Source organism: Drosophila novamexicana, unplaced genomic scaffold, assembly GCF_003285875.2.
Source record: "Drosophila novamexicana strain 15010-1031.04,08,12 unplaced genomic scaffold, DnovRS2.1 tig00000644-arrow-pilon, whole genome shotgun sequence".
Taxonomy (NCBI): Eukaryota; Metazoa; Arthropoda; class Insecta; order Diptera; family Drosophilidae; genus Drosophila; species Drosophila novamexicana.
In genome coordinates, this window is record NW_020824814.1 from 2,075,614 (window position 1) to 2,101,154 (window position 25,541).

At 47.7% G+C, this 25,541-nt stretch overlaps 2 protein-coding genes across 2 annotated transcripts; one reads left to right on the plus strand and one right to left on the minus strand.

The window, feature by feature from the left end:
- The first annotated feature begins 311 nt into the window (after positions 1–311).
- LOC115762667 lies at positions 312–1,178 on the plus strand. The gene is made up of 2 exons (XM_030704980.1): positions 312–834; positions 892–1,178. The coding sequence occupies exons 1-2, from the start codon at positions 375–377 to the stop codon at positions 1,056–1,058; spliced, it is 627 nt and encodes a 208-aa protein (XP_030560840.1). The 5' UTR covers positions 312–374; the 3' UTR covers positions 1,059–1,178.
- A 2,928-nt stretch (positions 1,179–4,106) lies between these two features.
- On the minus strand, positions 4,107–25,248 carry LOC115762668 (mediator of RNA polymerase II transcription subunit 13). Its single transcript, XM_030704981.1, has 13 exons — positions 25,160–25,248; positions 21,922–22,237; positions 15,981–16,074; positions 15,837–15,920; positions 15,120–15,580; positions 14,499–15,051; positions 12,190–12,415; positions 11,815–12,103; positions 11,439–11,760; positions 6,434–11,369; positions 5,311–5,425; positions 5,128–5,243; positions 4,107–5,057 (listed from the first exon to the last, which is right to left on the minus strand). The coding sequence occupies exons 1-13, from the start codon at positions 25,226–25,228 to the stop codon at positions 4,674–4,676; spliced, it is 7,965 nt and encodes a 2,654-aa protein (XP_030560841.1). The 5' UTR covers positions 25,229–25,248; the 3' UTR covers positions 4,107–4,673.
- Positions 25,249–25,541: the final 293 nt, after the last annotated feature.

Genomic DNA, 25,541 nt, shown 5'->3' on the forward strand with positions numbered 1-25,541 from the left:
TTTTGTCTTGCAAGAAGAGCTTCGCAAAGCATTCATTGAAAACGCTTCATGCGATAGTTGAATAACATATGTAACCTGTAGCTTGCTGGCATTGCACAACACTGTCAAAAAGGCGATAATAACAATGCTAATAAGAGCTTTCATTCAAGCTATTCTCTCTCCCAATAAGAGAGAGTGAGAGTGAGAGCAGGAAACAACAAAAGCTAATGCAATTTCCGACGATAGTTTTAAGAAGAAGCAGCAAAGGAATGGCACTGAAAAAAACAGTGTGCGGCAACACAGAAACCTGGCACACACTTCATGCGACTTGCTCGCATTGTACAACACTGGATGCCACAATTTGAAAACTTCTAGTTCCCATCGCGTGCAATTAAATGTCGTTGGCCAACATGAATTCGCACAATATTATAAAGGAACTGAATGTTATACCCGCGACAATCAAAATCGATGCCCTGAGCTGGCAGCAAGGTGTGCTAAAAGGTGGCGATCAAATGAAAATCTATGCCGAACTGTGTGCAAAAATCTTTGAGAGCGAAAATCAATTGAACAATGCGAAAAGATCACGCGAATTGCGGCATACAAAGAAACGTATACATAAACTCTTCAAGCGACTCGATAAGGCCTACAACCAGATGAAGCACATACTGGAAACGCTGAGCGAGATCAGGCTGCGAACCGAGCACATGTGGAGACGCGTCCGACTCTGGAACGATGATGAGTTGATCAGGGAGCATTGCATTACCTGGGAGCTGACCACGTCCAAGTTATTGGAATTTCTGCAGTTTCTAACGCAGCGCTACGACTGCGAGTGGGAAATCAAGGAAATGGTCATGAGTGAGTAGCTGACCATCCAAAACTGAAAGATTAACACAAGCTAAATCCCCATTCCAGACGAGCTGGAAAAGGTGAGCGATAACTACGATGCGAACATTCTGCTGGAGGCCTGGCTAGACAATAGTCATGCGGGCGGCGATGAATTCGAGCGCAAGCTAATTGCATTCTACAGTTCAGTAGGTCAACGTCAGGCCACAACTCAATATTACACCAAATATGCCTGAGCCAGTGTTGTAGCATGCCGCCAGAGAGCTAGAGTGTTGTGTAACTAACAAAAAAAAAGAAACATTTCGATTTAAATTGATTTGCGTTTTGCTTTTCTTTTTATTTGTATTGGAAAAATGTGTGTGTGTTTTTTTTTCATCTGCTTGCCAAAAAACCTTTATTAGTTATAAAGAACTTGCAAAAAATTATTTGATTTATTTTCGGTTTATTTTTTGGTTTTTTTTATAATTTAAATTTTAAGTTTTTGCTTGCATTTAAAATTTGACTTGATTTGTTTTCTTGATTTTCACTATTTCTTCGACAAAAACAAGACTTCATTTGTAATTTGACTACAACAACATTTTGTGTGTGTATGTGTGTGTGTGTGTGTCCGTTATATAATTAATTATTATAATTGTTTATAATATGCAATTCTGTAGCTAGATTCTCGGTTTGACATACATTTCATTTCCCACCTCAGCGCAAATTCGCATCTTCGTCTAATTTATGTATTTATATGTATATGCATGTATTTATATTTGTTTTAGAAACAAATTGCAATTTTTTTTTATATATATTTTTCTCAATTGTTATTTGATGTTTTTGTCGCTTAAGTTGGTTTGTTTGCCGCCTAAGTATAATTTTGCAAATTGGAATTTGGCCTATGTACACACGTGTGCGTGCGTGTGTGTGTGTGTGTGTGTGTGTGTGTGTGTCGTGCCGTAAAACTAACCTCGACCTAACCTTAACAAATGTTTAACTTAATAATTGCATACTTTTAGGCTAGGGGCTGGGCTAGTAAATGGTTATCTCCTCTAAACTTTATCCAACGCTTAATGCACTTATGTAATGTTTTTTCTTTTTTAATTCTATTTTTTTTTTTTTTGCTTTGCTTTCAATTGTTTTTTAAGCCTCACTTAAGTCTACTTTACAATTGGTTTTCTCATAAATGTCTGTGTGTGTGTGTAATTTTTGCGCCTGTTTCCACTGCGTGCGCATCTTGGCGCTCTAGTGGAAACGCGTGCCAAACGCAGTTTTCTTTTTTTTTTTTTGTTTTTTATTTCTTAGAAAATTGTTGAACTCGTAAATTGAGTTGGTTTTTAAAAAAACTGTTCCCTCCATTTTGGTTTTAATTCATTTTTCATTTTTTTTTTGTTTTGTTATTCATGAATGCTTGTTGTCAATTGTTGCGTTATATGTTTTGTTTTTCTTTTCCTACTGTCCTCCTCTTCTTCCTCTTCTTCCTCTTCTTCTTCTTCTTCTGTGTGTGTGTGTAGATTACAATTACAATTATTGCTATATATGTATATGTATTTTACTTTCGCTTTGCTTTGAGAGAAAATCAGAGTTAAGAACTGAAACCCTTAGCTAGGAAATTTTTTGTGTTTTTCTTTTTTTTTATCATTGTTGTTGTTGTTGTTATACTCCTGCTCGTTCGTTTTGTGGAAAAGCTAGAAATTATTGTAAGCGCGTTTTTTTTTATATATATATACAGCATGCGCACCTTTTTTTCCGAGTGCTTTGTTTTTTAGTGGATATGAATGTTCCGTTATGTGAACTGCAAAACTGGAGCGAAAATGGAAAAACCAAAAAAAAAGAAAAGCCAAATGCAATGCGGTATTTAAATACCAAAATTGACGTGCGTTTTTTTCTTCTCTACAGGGTATTCTTTCCCATATCGAAATAAACAAATGTGTAAAATAATTGCAAATAATTGTTGTTTATTACACAAAAAAAAATAGAATATTAAAATTAAAAACCAAACTACTTAAAAGTTAAGCGTGTGTGTGTGTGTATGTGTGTGTGTGGTAATTACTAGAAAACGTCTTTGTAAATGTAGATTATTTGTTGTTTCGCTTTGTTGTTGTTGTTGTTGTTGTTGATAAATTATGCTAATTAAAATACACAGGTAAAAATAATTTCATTGTTTAATAATTGTTTCCTTTTAATGTAAACTTAATCTAGCGAAAATCCGTTTTGTTTTTAATGTTTTCAATGTGCAAAATCAATTTGTTGTGTGTGTATGTGTGTGTGTGTGTGTGTGTGTGTGTGTGTGTGTGTGTGTGTGTGTGTGTGTGTGTGTGTGTGTGTGTGTGTGTGTGTGTGTGTGTGTGTGTGTGTGTGTGTGTGTGTGTGTGTGTGTTTGTTGTAGAAAGCTTTTCTTTATAAACGCATTATGTTAATTTGTACACATTTCTTTTAAGTAGTTCATTATTAAACAATTGGCTATGTGAGTGTTGTGTATGCAGGTGTGTGTGTGTGTGAGTCTGTGTGTGTCAGTGCGTGTGTGTATATATGTGTGCGAAGTACAACAAAACACAATTTTTATAAAACAGTTCCTAACGCTCAAACTACTTACTGACTTAAAATCCCTTATACCATAACTTTGCCTTCCTCCCCCCCCCCATGCAACCCCCCCCTCCCTATCGCCCACTATCCCCGCACTCTGCTCAACATCTGCGCTTTGCGTCCAGATATATGTATGTGTATATCGCTCTATATATATATATATATATAATTGTTATATATGCATGTACAGTATACCGTTTCCTTTTGTATATGTGTGTCTGGCTGTGTGTGTGTGTGTGTGTGTGAGTTTTCGCTTTAACATTAAATTGTATTTGTTTTTGTTTTTGTTTTTTATAATAATTTAAACTAATTCTCGCTTTGCACAAAAAATTTACACAATTTATTAATTTAATTTAGTTTTAATTAGGTTCTCGCTTGTTCTTGCTACTCGATTGTATAATTATAATTTTTCTCTTATTTTTGTTGTTGTTGTTGTTTTTGTTGTTGTTGGTGTGTTTATAATTATTGTTGTTGTTCTTACTGCTTACGGCAAATTGGTTGTAAATATGTACAAATTTCCTTTTTACTTACACACTAAAAATGTTTTTTTCTTTTCTTCTTCTCCTTCTTTAAATCTTGCGTATTGTATATGATCTATGTATATAATATATATAAATATGCCCCTATTGTGTGGTTGGTTTTTTTTTGTTTGTTGTTTGTTTTGTTGTTGTTTTTTCTTTTTGTATATGTATAAATATTAAACACTAAAACGAACGCCAGCCTAAAAAAACAATTTTTGCACTATACACAATTCTTCAATTAATAAATAGTAATGCTGTTTTGCTACTCTCAAGACTTTATCCATCGGTTGTCGCTAACCATAATTCAATTTAGCGCATCAAGAGCTCATCGCTCATTGCTCATTGCTCATCTTTTACTTTCTTCTTCTTTTTAGTTTGCACACCCTGTGATAAGGCTGTAAGGCGGCGGCGGCTGTTATTACAAGGCTCTGTGTTTACGCTAACTGTGCGTTATTCTGTTAACAGTTCATGTTTATAATATTACTGTTACTGTTACTGTTACGGCTGCTGTTATTCTTACTGTTACTTAACTTCTTGGTTTTTTTTGGACTGTTAACTTCAGTTGTTGGTTGCTTGGTGTTTTATTTGTTGTTGTTGTTGTTGGAGTTACTTTGTTTTGGTATAGCACTTGTGGATATTTTGCTATTATATGGAAGTACAGCAATTGGAAGCAATCGACTGTTACTTTGTTACTCTGTTACTGTTACTCTGTTACTGCTACTGTTAATTCTCTAGTGTTGTATATTGCTTTTTGTGACTGCGCGTTTATGCTATCGCCGCCGTTAAATAGTACAAATCCATTAAAGTCTGCACATTGATGGGCAGACAGGAGAGTCGATCGTGTGTATTGGAATCGAGGGCCAGCCAGGAGAGCGCATTGTAGCCCTCAAGGACAAAGCGCAGGACATCGGCCGTTAAGGTCGAGTCCAGCGGATGATCATTTGCCGACTGATGGGCATTGGTCGAGTTGAGTATATCGTCGGCTATCTGAATGTTGGGCACATGCAAATGCAATGCGGTCTTCAGGAAGACGGGACACACATCCTCCAGATGCGGACAGGCGGACCAGAACCAGGCGGGCATTCGACCTGTCGGCGCTGTTGACACCATATAACCCACCGAAATGGGCTGCTGATTGAGGGAGCCCACCTGGAATCAAAGAATATGTTGTTGGTAAGTCAAGTCAACTGGATAAGCTTAGTTAATAGGGGCTACGCACCTCCTCGACCTCCTGCGGTGGCGTGCATTTGAAATTGTTGCCGCCGGCGCTCTGCCAGCTGCGATTGTCCTCCATGCGTCCCGGGCTGCCGTGATTCGAGACGCGATCCATGTGAGCTGCTGTGCAAAAGATATTTCATGAGACAAACGATCAAAGCAAATGCAATTTGTATGCGATACTCACAGTCCCAGAAGAGGTCGCCGATATCGGCATCGCTGAAGTCCTCGTTGCCCTCCTCCTCGCCAAAGATGAAGTCGTCGTCCACCTGCGGCTCGTTCTGGAATTGTCGTGTGAAGGACTGCAAGAAAAAGTCGATAGGAATTATTATGCAGGTAATCGACAAAGGTACAGCGCTAATCGTATATCGGTAAGCAAATCAATTATTAATCGATTAACTGATTAACCGATAATTACAGAGTTCTTTCTTTTTACTTGCAGCACAGACAGGAAAGACCAGAATGTTGTGTGTACGATAATCGACAACGGGACTACAGTAATTGTATATGGGTAAGCAAATCAAACCGATTAAAGATCGATAAATGATAATCGATTAACCGATAATCACAGAGTTCTCTCTTTTTCCTCTTACAGCACAGACAGCACTCGTGCGAAATACCAGAATGTGTCTAAGAAAAAACGGAAATCGGATATCGGTAGGCAAATCGATTAATAATCGATGAATCGATAGTCTTTTTTATTTCTACATACAGCACAGACAGGAGAGACCAGATTTTGTGTACGGAAATCGTAAAGGAGCCAACGGTTATCGGATATCGGTAAGAATAACAATTATTAACCGATAAGTTATCGGCATTTAATAATCAATTAACCGATGATTAAAGAGATCTTTCTTTCTACTTGCAGCACAGATGGCACAGATGGTTTGGGAAAGATCAGACTTTCTGTGCGGTAATCGGCAAGTAAACAACGGTTATCGGATATCGGTAAGTATCAATTATTATTCGGTTAACAGACTAACCGATAATTAGCGAGTCTTTTCTTTCTACTTATAGCACGGACAGGAAAGACCGGAATGTGTGTACGGAAATCGTGAAAGAGTCAACAGCAATCGCATATCGGTAAGCAAATCAATTAACCGATTACTAATCGATAATAGATACTCGATTAACCGATAATTTAAGAGTTCTTTCTTTCTACTCACAGCACAGACAGCACTTGTAGGAAAGACCAGAAATCGTAAAGGAGCCAACGTTAATCGGATATCGGTAAGCAACTCAATTAACCGATAATTGATAATCGATAAACCGATTAACGGATAATTAAAGAACTTGTTCTTTCTACTTACAGCACAGACAGCACTCGTGGGAAAGACCAGAATGTGTGTACAGGTCACATCCTGCGGCGTCGACAACGGATTCTGCATGGAGATCTGCGAGAAGCGTTCGTCGGGCGTAAACTGATCGGGCATCACGCGCAGCTTGGCATCCGGTTCCAGTGTGACCAGACAGGCGCTCAGTATGGTCGGCGGATACATCAAAGTGCACTGTTTGCACATGTCCTTGAACTGTTTGGATGCCTTCTGCAGCTGCTGTTTGCTGAGCAGATAGCTCCAGGACTTGAGCTCGCTGTGCCCGATGCGTCCAATGCGTCCGATGACCAGACGCCACATCTGCGACGTCTGCGAGATGAGGCCCATAACGAAGTCCATGAGCTTGCGCAGGGCGACATAACGTGCCGGTGCCTTGCGTCTGCGCGCCCGATTCGGCACATCGATATTGATGCAAACCTTCTCCAGAAGCTCGCCACGCTCATCTGTGGCGGTGGCCAGCAGCCAGGACTGATCCTCGCTCAGGCAATAATTGCAATACATGACCGAATATCGTGTCTCGTTCTGGCCGTGCATGCTGCCGGCGGCGCGGGAGAAGTCCGTCTTGTCGTTGCGCTCGTGCATCGGGGCCAGGACAAAGGGCGCCGTGTACATCTTGTAGGCGCGGCGATTGGGCTCATCCTTGGTCTTGAGAAAGGCCTCCATGTTGGCGGCGGTGCCGAAGCCCGTCAGACTCTTGACGGGCTGCGCATGCACCAGATGCCGCCGGCACTGCGAGAATATGTTCAATGCCAGGCACTTGATCTCGTCCGAGAAGCGACGACGATTGCCGCACGGCCCCAGCTCCATGATGGCCTCCAGCGAAATGATTTGGATGTTCATCTGGGCGCGCACAGAATCCGGCACCGCCTTCAGCAGCTCCGCATAGCAGCGCAGCAGCGCGATGAGCGCGAGTCTCTCCAGCTCAAAGCTGTCCGAGGCAAAGGTGAAGGGATTCACCACGTAAAGGACTATGGCCGATGGATTGATGTCCTCCAGCGTTTCGCCCATGCCCAGCGGATCGCCCAGCACCAGGGCGGGTTTCGAGTCGCCGCCCGCTTTGACATCCGCTTTGCTGTCCTGCTCCTGTCCGGCACCGCCGCCGCCGGAGCTGCTGTTGCTGCTGCTCTGCGTCGCCGGGGTCGGCTCTGTGCCCGGCTCCAGCTTGATGACGGGCTCATGCGGATGCTCGGCAGCTGAAGGTGGCGCCGCGCCCGGTGCCTTGGTCGAGTGGCTGCCGCTGGCAGAGGCATCCGGAGGATTGAGCAGCGTCTTGTCGCCGGGCACACGGCTCAGATAGGGCGCCAGCTGGTAGAGAAAGGCCACGGCATAGCGTCGGATCTGCTCGGCCAGGGGCGCATGGTCCAGGGTGCGCAGCCAGTCGTCGAGCGGCGTCAGCGGCGCCTCCCGTTCGGTGCCCACCTGCAAGACGCCCTCCCAGCCGCGGATGGGCGTATGCCTGCCCAGCTTGCACATCTCGTAGGTGCTGCTCAGCTCACGGAAATAGGTGCGCGTGCTGGCGGCGACATGTTCGTTGTCCGGACACACGACCACATAGACCACGTCCCGGGCATACGAATAGGGCTCCAGAAGAAACTTGTCCCAATAGTGAATGGAATGCGGCGCCACCGAAATCCAATCCTTCTCGTAACCGACCACAACCGAGGGTATGGGCTGTGGCTCGCACTGGCCGGAGGCGCGTCCGGCTAGACGATGGAACTGGCGCCAGGTGAGCGGACCGCTGACCGTATTGTAGGAGCTGGCATCCTTGGAGCCGGCGGCACCGCCGCGCGACTTGCAATGGAAGGCGCTCTGCAGCATCGGCTGGATGGCGTTCATTGTCCGGACGATCTCCTTGTTGCTTCTCGTAAAGCCCACGGGTAGATAGGGCCATTTGTGCACCGTGAGGCGACTGCTGCCCAGCACGAGGAGCTTCTGGCGCAGGGCAGGCGCCGCCTGGAATGCCGTCAGCTGTTGCGGATGCTGTGCTGGATGTTGCTGGTGCGGATGATGCGTATGCTGCGAATGCTGGTGCGGATTGTGCTGCTGCTGCTGTCCATGGTGATTGTTGTGTCCGAATTCGAGCATGTTCATGTCCATGCGCTGGCTCTCGAAGGCGAGCCGTGCCTGCTCCAGCGCCAGGCTGACCACGTCGTGCGCATCCGTAAACTCGAGCACGTTCGCAATGGACGCCAGCGAGGCGCTGTTCTGGCCAAAGAGTCGCCGCTGCCGGGACATGCGACGGCGATGCGACTGCAGGGCCCGATGCACCGAGCTGCTCGAGGTCTGGATAATCGAGCACTGATCCAGCAGCAGATCGAAGATCGCATGCGCCAGCTGCTCCAGCTGCTGCTGATGCTGCTGGGACGTTGTGGTCGTCGTCGTCGTTAGCTTCTCCAGCTCCTTGCCAACCGGCTCGTTGCCCGACTTGCTGTTGTTGTTGTTGTTGCCCTTGCGACACAGGCTTTGGATGAGGCTCAAGAGCGTGGGCTGCTTGTGCCTGGCCGGATCGTCCACAATGCCCGTGATCTCCAGCTCATCCTCGTAGAAGAGGCCGGCGCGATGCGACAGTCGACGATTGACCACAGCGCTAAAGCCGCAGGTGCACTCGACCGGATCGTCGTCCACGTAGCCCGTGATGTGCGGATTGCTGCTGGGCGGAGTGCACGACGAGGAGCTGGAGCCGCCGTTGGGACCGTGGCCATGGTGCACGGAGCCAGCTCCGGACAGCGCAGCCACCGGCGACGAGTCCAGCCCACCGCCAAAGGCACTTAGCATGCGCATTCCCCCGCCGCCGCCGCCACCCGCTGCACTGCCTCCAAAGGGATTATAGGGCGTGGCCGCCGGATGACTACTGAGCAGACGCTGCGACGGAAACGGATTGAAGCTGCTGCCGGGCAGCGGCACATAGAGACCCGAATCGGCGCCGCGGATGTTGCCAATCTTCTGGGTATCCGCATTGCAGACGCAGACGCTGCTGCTGTCGAAGTTGTGATCCCGGAACACGTTCAGAGCCGTATCGTACAGCAGTATATTGACCAGCACCGAGTTGACCTCCGGCAGCTCCTGCAGCAGACTCATTGCAGCTGCGGCTGCTGCTGCTGCTGCGGCGGCGGCGGAGGAGGAGGAGCTGCTGCCCAAACCAGTTGAGCCGCTGCCGGAATATTGCATCATGGCCAGCTTGGAGCCATCGCCGGCAGGCATTAGACCAGCTCCCGCGCCACCCGATCCTGCTGTGCCCGCACTCATCGGCCCGAACATCACATGATGCACGCTCTGCGGCGTGTGCGGATGACCCGGCGGCTCCTGGGAATTGTACTGCTTGTTGAGGTACGAGGACGTGGACGTGGCCGGACTGGCCGCCGCCAGCTCATACGGATACGGCGGCGGCGGATGCGTCGGCGTCTGCCGCATTCCGCCCAGATGCATCGGACTGCTGCGCGGAAAGGGCACCACGCCCGGCCCGCCCGGCGACGGAATGGGCGACATTCCGGCCCGCTGCATCAGCTGCTGCATGGAGCTGCCAGGCGGCGCCTGCGGACAATTGAGCTGATTCAACAGCAGCTGGCTGCCGCCGCTGCTCAGCGGCTGCGGCACCGTCGTCGTCGTCGTCGTCGTCATTGAGGGCGACGGCATCGCTGCATTCATCGGCGTTCTCGGTCCGGCGGAGAGCAGCTCGTGCAGCTGCTGATGCTTATGCTGCTGCTGCTGTTGCTGCTGTTGCTGCTGCAGCTGGAGCTGCTGCTGTTGGTGCTGCTGCTGGAGCTGCTGGTGCTGCTGGATGCGCTGCTGGAGCTGCTGATGCTTCTGGAGCTGTTGCTGCTGCTGCTGTGCGGCAGCCGCCTTGGCCAGCGTGGCGGCCCGCGACTTCTGGCTGTGGCTCCAGGTGGGATTGTAGTAGCAATTGGCGGGTATCTGGAGCGGCGGCTGCGTCTGGCTGGGCAGATTTGTGAGCGGGGCGTAGCGCGAGGAGCCCACAAATTTCTCCTGCTGCGGCGGCCTGTACACATAGCTCCAGTCGTCGATGGGCTCCTCCACGGGACTGCCCAGCTCCACGCTGTACTCCTGCTTGACCATTTTGAGGACCACGCCCAGACCGACGCCTACGCCCATATTTGTGGTGCTATTGGTGTCCACGCTCAGATCGGTCATGACAACATCCGTTTGGCAGGGACTCGAATTGGGATGCTGTTGCTCGTGCGATGGAGGCGTCGGAAACATTTTGGTTAGATCTTCGGCCTGAATGCTGCCCGCACCGGAGCTGGCGACGACGGCGGCAACAACGGCGCTGGCCACCGCCGTGCTACGCTTGAGCTCGTCGATTGTGTTGCTGACGGCGCTGCAGCCGCCATTCGAGGGATTGTTGGAGTCGGGCGGCGTATGGATCTGGACGCTGCTGCACTCGTCGTTGGAGCTCGTCTCGAACAGCTGCTCGAGATCGTTGAGCGAGGGATTTAGGCCTTCAGCTGTGAACAGATTGTTGCCAGCGCTGCCGCTGCCCGCGGTGCTCGTCGATTTGGACTCCTTGCACGGCGAATGCAGGCCCGGCTCTGTCTTAATGTCCAGGCCCTGGAAGAAACTGTTGCCACCAGTTGTCGTTGCAGTCAAGCTGCCGCCAAGCGCATTGTCCGCCTCATCTGCGCTGGACGCGCCTCCATAGGCTCCTCCTGCGCCTGCTCCGGCTCCTCCGGCTATGCCCACAAGCCCCCCGCCGCCGCCGCTGGAGCTGCCCTCGCCGGCTGCTCCCAGTGCCGCGGCGCTGCCTTCGATGGAGAGCAGCGGACCGTAGACGGAGCCGGGCGAGGGCATCAGCGGCTTGAAGTGCGTGTGGCCCTCGTACAGATTCCGGGCGTAACGTGGTCGTCGTTGCTTGGCGGACTCGTTCAGCTTGGGCCGCTTCACGGGCAGATTATCCCTGCGCAACGAACGAGACAATTAGTTGGAAGCACGTGAAGATCGAGAGATCGAAAGAGAGACAACTCACCAGGTCTCCTGAAAGCTAAAGTCGTAGACATCCTTGAGCCATTCCTCGTCGTAGACGCTGTCCCCATCCTTCAGCGTCAGCTGCGGCGGCTTGTACAGATTGAAGAGATTTGTGACCGCTTCCAAGGCGCTGCTCGCCAGCGGCATCTGCTGCTGCTGCTGCTGCTGCTGCACCTGGCTGATCCGTGCCAGGCCTGGCTCCTGCTTGATGGCCAGCACCTGCTGTGGCGCCTGCTGTTGCATCTCCAGCTTCTTAACGCTTATCGTGCCGCATTGTGTGGCGCCACCTGCTCCGGCTACGGCTCCGGCTCCTGCTGCTGCTGCTGCTCCTGTTGCAGCAGCTGTCGCGGATGTTGTTGTTGTTGTTGTTGTTGCACCTGCTGTTGCCGGCGTGGGCGTGGCCGGCTGCTGCTGAGGCACACTGCCCGGCGCCGCGTTCAGAGATTGAGAGCCGCCGCCTCCGGCCGCATTGCCATGCTCTGCATAGGTGGGCGGCTCGACGCTGGGCGTCTGATGCACGTACGGCGAGGCGGTTATGCTTTTGCTGTCGTGCTGATCCGTCGGCGTTGGCGCCGGCGTATTCTTGTCCAGCAGATGATCGATGGGCGTCGGCGGCTGCTGCAGATTCGATACGGATGTCGGCGCATGCGGACTCATATTGAGCAGCTGCAGCAACGGAGGAGCAAGCAAAATGGAAACATTAGCAACATATTTTAAGTGTGAAACAAGGGACAGTCGTCACTTGGACTCACTTGCTCAGCGGGCGGCACCGAGGTCGGCTGCGAGTGCGCCGAATTGGAGAGCGGATGCGGCGAGGGCGCCGGCGTTGCGGGCGAACCCACCGAGGAGGAGGCGGCGGCCACCGCCGGATCGCCCAGCGAGTTGCGTGAATAGGTCGAGGCGCCGCCGCCGCCGCCGCCGCCTTGGCAGGGCGTGCTGCTGCTGCCGCCGGAGGAGGCGCTGCCCACGTTGAGATGTCTGCACGGAGAGAGGGAAGAGAGCGAGAGAGAGAGATTAGTTTTGATTTGTTGCAAATGAACAAGCGGAACATGCTTGTGGGTTATGTACAATATTAAAAACAACTACGAATTATTGTGGCTAATAATCTAAATAGTTAATCGAGAGTAAAAATGATAAGCAAAAAAAAAAGTAAACACCACATCCAAGAGAGAGCAGGAGATAGAGAGCGAGCAAGCGAGCGAGCGAGCAAGAGAGCGCAGAGAGAGCAGTTCCAACTCAAAAACCAAAAAAAAAATTAAACAAATAACCGTTGCAGAATATATGTACATACTTATGCAAATGTACGGGTTATTTACAGCCATATATATATACACAATATGTGTTCAATTGTATATGTGTATGTGTATATGTGTGTGTGTGTGTGTGTGTGTGTCTGCTTGTTATTATAACGGGCAGCTGCAATCGATAGCACGCGCTCCGATAACGATTAAATGAGCGATTTATCGCAGACTGCGCGCCTGCGTGAAATGCCAAAATATAACTGTAGCTCAGTTTGTTAACAATGTGTGTGTGTGTGTGTGTGTGTGTTACTGTTACTACACCATTAACCGCAAGTTAAGAGAATAGAAAATAAGAATTGTTACTGAGGTGGAGGTGGAGGTGAATATGTTGCCAAGGAGCTGCGAAAGTGGCGCCGTTGCAGCTTTAGTACGAAGTAGGTATGTGTGTGTGTGTGTGTGTGTGAGTGTGTGTGTTTGACTTTCAGAGGTTTTAGAAAAAAACTTAAAATAACCAACCAACAGAATCAGAAACAAAATGTTAAAAAGTTAACAGAGCGTGTTGTGTTGTTGCTGTTGCTGTTGTTGTTGATGGCAGAAAGAGAGCGATTAAAAGAGCGCATGGAACTAACAGAAACAACTTAAGGGAGCGTATGTGTGTGTGTGTGGGTGGCAAGGCGAGTATGCACATGTGTGTGAGTGTAATAATAGAGCGTATTAAAAACTTATAGAAAAAACCTAAGAAAATTAAAACATATGGCAACACTCCACACATATATACACACACACACAAACACACACGGCTGAACAGCGACACAAACCTTTGTTTTGGTATATTGGTGTCTGTTGTTGTTGTTGTTGTTGTTGTTGTTGTTGTTGTAGAGGAAGTTGTGTTGTTGTTGTTGTAGTTGTTAGGTTTAAGCGCTGTCTGAGTATTGAGTAGAAAACGCTGATGAAACGGCACAATTTGTCGCTTGAGGCCAACAGCAGTGTAGGAGGCGGAGGAGGAGCAGTAGGAGTAAGAGGAGTTGCTGCAGTTGCTGGCAAAGTAGCCAACACTGGAACTGGAATGATGCGTCGCTGCCGCTGCCCGTTGATGCTGCTGCTGCTGCTGCTGCTGTTGTTGGTAAAGCTGAAATGTTGATTTGCTGCTGCTGCTGCTGCCGCTGGCGACGCCGATCGCAGCACGCAGCGCTGGCGAGCCAATGCCGCTGCTGCTGCTCTGCTGGCGCTTGCCGCTGCCGACGCCGCAGCCGCCGCCGCCGCTGCCGCTGCTGCTGCCAGTGTTGCCGCATTGTGCGCTGAAATTTGGTGGGTTTTGGTGTTAAACTTTAAACTCAACTTTCAACACATTTACAGGAGAGCGCGCGCCTAACAAGCTGTGGTGAGTTTAAGTTAAACATTTCGATTGTTTTCGATAACACATGCAACGCCTATCGATAAACACACACACACGCAGTTAATCAATTAAAAACTATGTATATATATATATGTATATTAGAGCTGGGTTGCTGCAAACTGTTTTCTAGGCATGCCTTTAAAGCGGTTTCTCTTTCTATGGCTAACAAATTCAACGCAAAAAAAAAAAAACAAAATAGAAAAGAAAATAAATAACAACAATGCAGAGCACACAACTCGCTGTGTGCTGTGCAGAGAGAGAGCGAGAGAGGGAGCGGGGGAGAGGGAGAGCGAACGATACTAGTGGAGCAGGGGGAGCAGGAGGCGCAGTTGAGAGAGCGTAACAAGTGTGTAAAAGAGAACAAGAGAGCGAGAGAGCGTGAGAGAGGTGGGGGGAGGGGGGGGGGGGGGGGGGGCGCACTTACTTGGTGCATATGCAGGGCGCCTTTTGCATTGGGTCCACAAAGTTCCAGAGCTTCTGCCGCTGCTTCTGCTGCTGCTGCTGCTGCTGCTGTTGGATTTGTTGTTGCACGTGCTGCTTGGAATCCGTTTGCTTGTTCTCCTCTTCCTCTGCCGCTGCTGCCGCTGCTGCTGCCGCCGCCGCTGCTGCTGCGGCGTCCACGTGCAGCGTATTCATGATGCAATCCTGCCAGGCACGCTCCGGCATTTCGATGGCCGCCGTGGCGGGAATATGAGTATTATTTGTATTGAAGGTGAAGCCCGATGTGGGCCGCTGATCGTAGTAGGGCTGAAACGTTAGACGCTCCAAGGCGCTGATCGCTTGCGTTGTCGCTTTCCTTGAGTCCTTCGCTGCTGCTGCTGCCGCTTGCGTCGCTGCTGCTGCTTGCGTCGCTGCTGGCGTCGCAGCTGCTGCCGCCTGATCGTTAGCCTTGTGCAGCTCGGCAAACTCCATGTGCTCCATGTCGTCCAGATCCGTGACTAGTACATAATTCGTGGGATGATACATCTTATGACCACCTGCGCAAGCCAAACAAAGCAATCAGTGAGAGAGAGGGGGAGGGGGTGGGGGAGGGGGGAGTACTCACCCGATACCACCTCAACGACGGGTGGCACATCCGTGTTGTCCTTATTGCACAGCGGAAAAAACGAGGCCCAATCCTCGAGTATCTTTTCGGCCATGGGATCGCTGGCCTTGTAGCTGTTGCCGGTGAGTATTGCCGCAATGCCAAACGGCGCCAGCATCACTTTGCGTGCCTGCGTTGGCGTCGCTGTCGCTGCCGACGCCGACGGCCTCTCTCCGGCGCCCGCCGCCGCCTCCAGCAGAGGCGAACCGGCGGGCAGCGAGGCTGTGCCCGCACTGGCGGCATCCTGTTGGCCACGTGCTGTGCCCGATGTTTGGCCGCTGGCGGCGGCAAAGGCAGCCGCTGCCTCCGCCAGATGCTCCTTGGTCAGGGGCCGCACGGCGGGATGCTCGCGCAGATCTATCGAGGCGCAGACCGTGTCGCCATGCACAAAGAACGTGAACGAGAAGGACAAGTGCTGCGAGCTACGGGAGAGAGAGAACACAGTTAATATTATCCGGCCAATCCTCTCAAGAAATCTGCGTTGGGCAATGTGCCTGGAAGAACGATGCGAGCGCACAGGCTGGAATGCGGCCGCACAGAGTTCCAGTCTGAAAGTATTTAATCTGGGATGCATGCCGAGGACGCCCAACGGAAGCAACTCTCAGCAATTGGGCGCCGCCATTTGCGGAGCAAGTGCATCCCCTAACCCCCCCCCCCCCCCCCCCCTTTGTGACTCACCTGCGTCCAAACAGGCGATCGCTGGAAGTGCAAGGCTGCACAAACCATTTGCCAAAGCGCACAATGTCCTTGGTCAGCACGAATCTGCAAGAGGAGGGCAAAAGTTGAAGCAGAAGCAAATCGACAGGTGTTTCATGCGTTTACCTTTCCATGAGATTGTGCAGCGCCTTGAAAAGCAGCGAGCGGCACTCGTAGGTCAGCTCGCCCTTCCACGTGCCATTCCAGAGCGATTGATTGGCTGGAAATTCAAAAGAAAAACAAAAACATCAAATACCGTTAGATGAATCGGGTAAGTTTTATTATTATAATATATTATATATATATACTCAAACAATCCAGAGGAATTGAGCTTTAATCGCAGAAAATCAATTTCCTTTAAAGCTAGCCTGACTTTTTGCATTGTGCAACACTGTTAATTACTGTACATTGCGATTAAAACAATATACTATAATAATTCTAGCAGAATTCAACTTTAATTGCACTCGCTGAATTGTTAAAAGTGCGTCTTTTTTTTGCACTGTACAACACTGTTCCGAAATTGAAATCCACAACTTTAAGCTTTAACATATGAAATGGACCTTTTATTTATTTAATTTGTATTATAAATGCTTTCAATTATTCATTTTGATTTATTGAAGCCCTGCTTTAGGCCTAATTGCACAGTTCAAAAGTTCAAAAGCTTATCAACACTGTCTCACTCAATGTGCTGCTCAACACTGGCAAATCAATTGCATGCCTAGCTTGAAGAGCACTCGCTACTTCCTTCAATTCCGTTTCCCATATAATTGGAAAACGTTCCAGTTTTGTTTATTTACATTTGAAAGCGTTCCATTTTCTTTTCTTCTTTTTTTCAGATTTTAAGTGGAACGAGGCGGAAAATAACTGAATAGCAAGAAGCGGACGCGTGCTTCACTACATCTACATATATACACGAGTGTGCGTGTGTGTGTGTGTGTGTGTGTGTGTGTGTGTGTGTGTGTGTGTGTGTGTCAACACATAAACAACAACAGCAGCAGCAAGAAGAAGAAGCACGCAAAACATTCAACGACGCGCTGCAAATTTAGGCAGCAAATTTAAGCGACGCGCGCTTCGAGAATTTTTCCAAAGGCCAATTAATTTGTTATTGTTTTGCGACGCACGCAGCGCGAGAGAGAGAGTGAGAGAGAGAGGCGTGGAGAGCGGAGAGGAGGCAGGCTGGATTAAGAGAGTGCGAGAGAGCGCGTACACACACATAAGTGTTATTTACAGCTAGTGCAAGCAGCAGCAGCAGCAGCAGAAGAAGAATAGGCGAATATGTAAATGCAAGAGAAACATGAAGAAGAAGAAGCAGAAACGGTCCCCAGCAGGCAGGCAGGCAGGCAGGCAAATCAAAAGCGGAAGCGCAAACAAAATGCCACTTTAAAACAAAACAACAAAAGTTGCCTATTTACCATGCGACGGCGACGAACGAGCAATGGGTAGGGAAGTCGAGTATTTTTTGGAAAATTCCAAGCATCTCACACACACACACACACGCGCACACGTATTCGCACAAGCGATGCCAGACACCTACACACGCAGCAGCGACAGCGACAGCGACTGCGGCGTCATCGACAATTACAGGGCGCAGCAGCGCCGGTTCACCCTCTGCTTGGAGAAACAAAAAAAACACACTCACACACGCACACAGTAGAGGGAACAATAATAAGCAAAAGAAAGAGGCCAGCCAGAGGCGCAGACAGTGCAACACCAACAAATGTTGCAAAGATAATTACGTAAAGGTAAACAACATTATAAATAACAAAACACAACAAGCAAAAGAGAAGAGCAGCAGGCAGCAGCAGGCAGCGCGGCCCATTCATATTCACACTCAAAAGCAAAGAGTGCTGCGAGCGCAGGCCGGCGACTGAGCGTGAGAGCGTGAGTGAAAAAAGTATAAAAAGCAGCGAGTACCGCGACGTTGGCAGCGGACAGAGGCAGAGGCAGTAGCAGAGGCAGCAGCAGTGGCAGAGGCAGTGGCAGAGGCAGTGGCAGAGGCAGAGGCAGTGGCGTAGGCTGGGCTTTGGATATTTATGCTGTTGGTGGATTTTTTGTTGCTGCTGCTGCTGTTACAAGCCTGCTTGTGTGTGTGTGTGTGTACCTTCTTTCAATGAGATCAGCGTAAATTTTTACCAGAGGGCAATGTACGATTATGTGTATGTATGTGTTTAGGGCATGTGTGTGTGTGTGACTGTTATTTTTGCCGCCGCCCAGTCGGGGGCCATAGCCGAAACCCACAGCGCACACAAAAAGCCCGCACCAGCACGGACACATAGCGAAAGAGAGAGCGCGAGCGAAAGAGAGAGGGAAAGAACGTGAAAGGGTAGCAACAAAACTGCTGCAGCTTCTGAGCTTCAAACAAAAGAGTCGAGTCGCAACGAAGCAGAAGCAGAAAAGAAACGCAACAAACAAAAATTCAAAAAAAAAAAAAAACAACACAATACAATACTGAAATTGCCGACGCGCCGCTCTTTAGCCGGACTTTGAGTTCGTCTGCAGGCGGCGCCGAATCTCATTCCCGGCCATAACAGGAATATGACGACGGCTGCTCAATGCAAATTCCAAATACACACACACATGCACATACAGACAGACAGGCAGACAGACAGACGACAGACAGACAGACATACCTACTATGTATCTGTGTGTTTTTTTGTAGCACGTGTGGTTTGTGCACATGTTGCTGCCGACAGCGACTCACGCAGCGCGACAAAGATAGACATGAAGAGCGCAGCAGAGAGATAGAGAGGGAGAGAGCGAAAGAGTGGGTGAGAGTACGTAACAGAGTGTGACTGTAACTGTGAGAATGTGTGTACTACATATGCGCAAACATTCGCTGTTGCTGCCCGCTCGTAACTGACGGGAGTGTGAGTGAGTGAGTGACTGAGTGAGTGAATGAGTGAGTGAGTGAGTGAGTGAGTAAGCGAGCGTACGAGCGAGTGACTGTTGTTTGGGCAAAAGTGCCGCTAGTTTTTTAAAGCATGCACTCGCTCGCTCAGGCGCTCTCCCACACACACACACACACACACACATGCACACACAAGGTGAGAGAGCCTTTCGCTGTTGTTGTTTGTGTTTGTGCTTGAAACGCTATTTTAGGTTAAAAATTTGCTACCACAGCGAAAAAAGAGGCGAATAAAAATGACGTGCAAACGGGCCAACAATGACAAACGTGCGCATGCATGTGTATATATATGTGCGTGCGTGCGCGCGTGTGTGTGTGGGTAATTACAATGCCTTGATATTATTTTACAAGCGTACGCCATAATTTCACAACAATAAAGCGTGTAATTTGGTAGCTTGAGCTTGTTTTAGAAGATTGCGTGTGCAAGGTGCAACAAACGTTAGTTGAAATGCAAAAATCAAATACAACATTTGCCGTTGTATTTATTTACTTAATCAAGGTCAATAATCTATGGCTCAGCGACGGCACGGGCTGAAAATTAGTTAATAAGCACAACAACAACAACAACAGCAGCAGCAGCAGCAAAACGGAGCGAATGCAAAATTTTGCAGCAACAACAAAGCGCATTGTAATTAAGCTTAAAAACCAGTTTCAAAAAACGCGCACAAAAGAGAACAAACGAAAAGAGCGCACAATCACACACACACACAGACAAACAAGTACACATGCATTGGCGCTGTGAGCTCATAATTATTAGCCCCAATTGTGTGAAGCGCGCGCTCCACACAAATAGAGCAAACGAGCTAGAGCGAGAGATAAACACACACACACACACACACACGGACACAGACACACGCACACGTAGAATGCCAAAGCAGCAACAAAGTGACAGCTGTTTATGGTGAAATTAACAACAACAAGAACAACAAGAACAACAACAACAGCAATGACAACAAGTAGCGACAAGTTATTCGATAATATCTAATCGTGTTCCATGCTAAAAACAGGCCAAATATTAAGGAATTGGTGAATTCGAGTTCGTATTGTTCTGGGCAACCGTTATAAACAAAATTGGAAAGCGAAAAAACATTTCTCGGCAAGTGTTGAAAAGAGACGCACGCAATAAAGAGGCGCTGCCGTTGTGTGTGTGTGTATGTGTGTGTCCAATGTAGTGAAGTCTTGTTTTTTTTTGCGGCCCAAAATCAACAAAAGCTGTGGCAAGTTGTACAACAACAACAACAACAAATACAGCAATATCATTACGTTCGCTCTGCTGCGTTGCCACTTTTCACTGGGCAGCAGCAGCGGCAGCAGCAGCAGCAGGCACTTACGACAGACTGTCTCGTCTCTCTGGTTTCATTCACACGCACATACACACACACACATATGCTCACACACACAGCCGCAAAGAAAGCGCACAGCTTTTTGTTTGTTGTTTGCGGCAAAGTAAAAGGCTATAAAAAGAAAAGAGAATTCGCACACACACACGCACACACACGCGCGCAAATCGAGACAATGTAATGTCAATGCAATTAGTCAATGTCCTTGTCATTAAAGAAAAAAAAAACAACAACGTGCCGTTGACGTCGGGGTCATCAACAATTTCACCACAGCCGCAGCAGCAGCGGCAGCGACAGCGACAGCGCATTCAACTCTAACGCCGGCGTCATCGTCGACAGCAGCTAACTGTAAAAGTCGAATGGCCGCAATATGACGTCGAGCAATCAAACGGGGTGGCCTAACTACGTTACGATTACGCTTACGCTTACGTATGTATGTGTTTTAGTAGTGGAATTTGCCACTAGAGGGAGACACCAAAAACTTAAAGAGATAGCCTGATAATTTGTGGTACCAGATAGCGGCGGCGGGCATGTGTGCGAAGCAAAAAGGCAAATTTAAATCTACAAAAAATATTAGCCACACCGCAAAAACTACTGATAAGAGCCAAACAGCAGCAGCAGCAGTAGGGGCAGAGGCAGTAGCAGTGGGAACAGTTCTCGAGGCCGTCAACGTTAGCGAGTGTGAAGAAACAACCCCTTAAAAAGCAGCTGCAGAAACGCCAAGGCGGCCGAGGTAAATACCAAGAGAGCGAGAGCGCCACAGAGAGAGAGAGAGAGCGAGCGTGAGCGCGCCCACCATAAAGAGAGCCGAAACGAAACAAAAACATTGCAAATGACACAGGTGACGTTTCAAGCGTAGGCTGACCACAGCGCTGTGGGCGGCATGGTGGGGGGATGCGGGAGGGGTAGGGTAGCAGACGTCGACGTCGTTCTGCTGCCGCTGCCGCTGCTGACAAACGATGAGCACGCCATGTGAATGATGTGTTGGAGAAACAACAGCTACAAGGCACACAAACACACATGCACACATGCACGCGAGCGCGCGCGTCTCTTAGTATGCGTGTGTGTGTGTGTGTTGTCTGTGTGTATTGTTTTGGTTTGTCTCATGGGTACAACAAATTTTTTGCTGCGCTGCACGCGCTGCGGCCTTGAAGTTTTATTAAATTTATAAAAAGCTCATAATGTAACGGACGTTCTCAACATTTTGCATTACTTATGCATGTACTCTACACACACACACACGCACACACACATGCATGTATGTGTCTATATACATATAACGGTTTCTATTGACTGATCATCAATGCACAGTTAAGACTGTTAGAGCTGGGCACATAAATATTTGTTGTGATGTTATTGAACACTAAAGTGAAGTGTTGGTGAATTCCTTTTGAAATCGACAGCTTATTGATTTTTCATGTAAATATCTCTACACAAATTCATTGGAGATTTTCCAATTTTCAATTGAACACTAAAGTGCAGTGTTGGTAAATTGCTTTTGAAATTGTTTGAAATCGACAGCTTATTGATTTTTCATGTAAAAAACTCTACACAAATTCATTGGAGATTTTCCTATTTTCACCTAAACACGTGCAAAATGTGCGCTCAAGGCAAGGTCTAACTTTTCGAATTTATAAATATATGCTTTGATAAATTCTACAGTCGTGGCAGAACTATTATGTCTACATAAAAAGCTGTGCATTTTGGAGATTTACAGGAATCCACCACTGCGCATGGAAAATGGGTGAGAAACGTATTTGATATATGATTTCGTAGCAAATCGTCTTATAAATTGTATCTAATTGGTTGTCTTTGAACTTACCAGCTATTTTGAGGAGCTCCGCATCGACAAGCTCACTGAGATCCGGCTCCTCGCCATACCAGAAGATCCATAGCTCCTTGGCGGCGGCCAGCGATAGAGGCGGGTGTACAGTTGTCGATGTGGTAATCTCAAAGTTTAAGGCATTCGGATCGGTGTTGTCCTGTTTGGTGGATTGAACGCGCCGCCAAACGCACAGCATATCCGCCTGCATGCATCGTGAATAGGAGCGCAAGATCGGATCGGCGAGTGGATCGCTTGACGCATTCGGACGTTCGCCATTAACGAACTTGCGCCATTTAATTCCACACAAATCAGTCTGCGAGAGAGAGAGAGAGAGAGAGAGAGAGAGAGAGAGGGAAGGTGTGCTTGTTAGTTGACTTGTTGTTATCATTTATTGCTTCATTATTATAATAATATCGAGCGCGATAAGCGCAACCAGAGTTATATATATTCATTTGCACAATCGATAAGTTGGCCCCAGCCACAGTAGCTATTCGATAGTATGAACTCTTCCTGCTGTTAACTTATGTTCAACTTAACCTCACTCGACTAACTGCCTGTTAAATGTGTGCGGCGATAAGAAAACAGACAAACAGCTGTTTGTTTGTGGCTTTGTTTACATTTCTCGACAGCTGCTTTATATGTTAATAATATTTAACTAAAAGTAAAAGGCAGCTGAGTCACAATTAGGTAAATTTCTAGCGAAACGTTTTCGGTAAAAACAACACAAAACAGCTGATTTTGGCTAGCAGCTGGCAGTGTTGGTTAACGTGTCAACTTTCTTAAAGTGACATTGCAAAAGTCAAAATGCATAACTGTAACTACTTCGGATCGTAGAGTTTTCTTCAATTTAGTTTTACTAAACTTAACTGGACAAAGGCTAGCTTTAAAAATGTCAACATGACGTATTCGGACTGGATTGGGGTATCTTCTAGTTAGTCGATTCGCTCTTCTTCTGTTCACTCTACCGTATCTTTACTGTATTTAAGCATTTGCATTTAACTAAAGCAACTCCCACAACAGTTTGTTTACAAAACCTACACGCAACGATTTCCAGCTAAAAGCTAGCCATTCAAATGAAAACAACTGTGCATGGCAGTGTTGCAAAATGCGGCACACACAAACAAGCATTGCTGCACTTGTAACAGAAACAACAAAAACGAAAGGCTTAAAACATGAGAAGAGCCCAAAGCAGAAGACGACGAATAAAAGAAAACCTAAGCAACAACAACAACAGCAAAAGAAAAATGAGAGAGAGAGAGAGAGAGAGAGAGAGAGAGAGAGAGAGAGAGAGAGAGAGAGAGAGCAAAAACAAAGACTGTAGAAAAAAAAAGTGGCTAGGGTCGTATCTTTGGCTCGTCATTGGCGGCTTCCGTTGCGTTGAGCTGTAGCTTTGCAACAACTTGTCGTACTAGTTGTTGTTGCTATTGTTGTTGTTGTTGTTGTTTTTGTTGCTGTGGCAAGCACAAATCAATGGCCAAAGACAACACAGCGCAAGAGAGCCTCAAGCAGAACACAAATTCAAAAAAAACACACACACACACACTCACACATGCAGCAACAAAAAAAAATGGCCAAATAACTGCACCTCACACGAACACGCACACGCACACATACAAACGCGCGCGCAGACAGAGCAGCCGCAGCAACAACAACAACAACAACAAGAGCAGCGCGCAAGCAGGCAAAAAGGTATTCCCCAAACCACGAATGGCTGCCGACAACATCGAACGAGCGCGTCGCCCCCAACATCAACAGCAACAACAGCAACAACTACAACAACAACAGCAAAAGCAGCACAACAACAGTTCGTTGCGTTCCACATTCTTTGCTTGATTTTCGTATTTCTCGTTTTGGGCATCGCGATTTGTGTTTTCATTTTTCGCTCTCGTTTTTATGCTACTCGCTACTTTACTGTTGTGTGTGTGTGTGTGTGTGTGTGTGTGTGTGTGTTATTTACATACACATGCATGTATTGGCAGTTACTTTTGGCTGTGAAATCGCATTCACATATTTTCCCCAACTTCGGCCTAATCAAACTAATTTAGCATCTGAACGTTTTTCAACATTGTCAACAGCAGCAGCAGCAGCAACAAATAACGTTCAGGTCGCTGTCTTTTATCTGCCGACGTCAGCGTCGTCTCGCTGCACACTCACACACACACACACACACACACACATACATATGCGTATCTTTGCAATTTTCATGCTCAATCGACACTCTGCATGCGCTGGCGGCTACGCTGCTTGCGCTCGTTCCTAGCCGCCTTTGGGCCACACAATATCTTGGTGCGCCTTTCTCTCTGGCACACACACACACATGCACATGCACACGCATGCACGCTCTCTGCATGTGCTTGTTATCATTCTTGTGACACGCTTTACTAGTGTTTGTTCACGCGCGCGTGCCTCCCAAGTTCAAGCTGACTTCTTTTGCTTTTATTATATCTCTCTCTCTCTCTCTCTCGCGCGCGCTCACTATGCCGCTCTCGTTGGACTTTACTCGCTCAGAGAAAGTTTTGCGCGTTTGTTATTGTTTCGTTATTTCGTATAGCGTTCGTTGGCGCGTCGGCCTCTGTCGCTGCCAGCAGCGCTGCTTCTGCTTTTTACAACGTTATGGGCCAACGGCGGGCGTGTGCAGCACGTTGACTTCGGACGTCGACGTCGCATTTGAGCTTTTCTTAAGCGTTTAACTCGGTGTCTTTTACTGTTACCGTTGTCTACTCTGTCTCTGAGCGAAATTCATTAAAGAAATATGCCACTGGCAGCGCCGCTTTTTTTTGTGAACAAGAAACGGCGCGACCCGGCGGCCAACTAGACGCCGCAGAAGAACCTGTTATGGCCGGCCAGTTGTCGCATACACACGCATACTCACACACACACACACACACACGCATACATTTGTATTGTTGCTGCCTTTTCTTTTCTTTTATTTTCTTTGACTTGTTTTGTATCTATGCATAGTTCCGCTTTTGTGCGTGAAAATAACGTTATTTAGCGCGCCAGTAAGCGTAAGAGAGTGAGAGAGAGAGAGAGAGACTTAATCAATGGCCGGCCACACTGGCCGTGTGGTGTCTATCGATAAACAGCTGTCGATCGGCGTGTGTGGGCGGGCAAAAACAACCAGAAACACCCTGTGCTGCATTGTCACTGACCTAGATCTAAGCAATTGGCCAAAGAACGGAAATGGCAAAATGAAAAGAGAAGGGAAGGGGTAGGTGAGTTTTTGAGCACTTACCAAGGCATAAAAGTTTGTATGGCAGTCCTCCAAACTTGCGCCGTTTGTCTGATGATTTTGATGCGTCATAGTTCTTGGCTTATTATATTTGCACAACAGCAGCACCTCATTTTCTCAAGATGTATGTATGGGATATTGTGTGGGAAATTTTAGAAAATATATATGCACACACATATATACATATATATACATATATATGTTAAGTATTTTGTATGTTGTTGCACATTTGCTTTGATTGGATTTTTTGCTGCTGCTCCTCTTCTTCTTCTTGTTGTCGTTGTTGTATTGATTCTTCTTATATGACAATAGATACAGTGAGAGAGCGAGAGAGAGACAAACACGTACACACAGACACAGTCACAGACACGTACACACGTACACA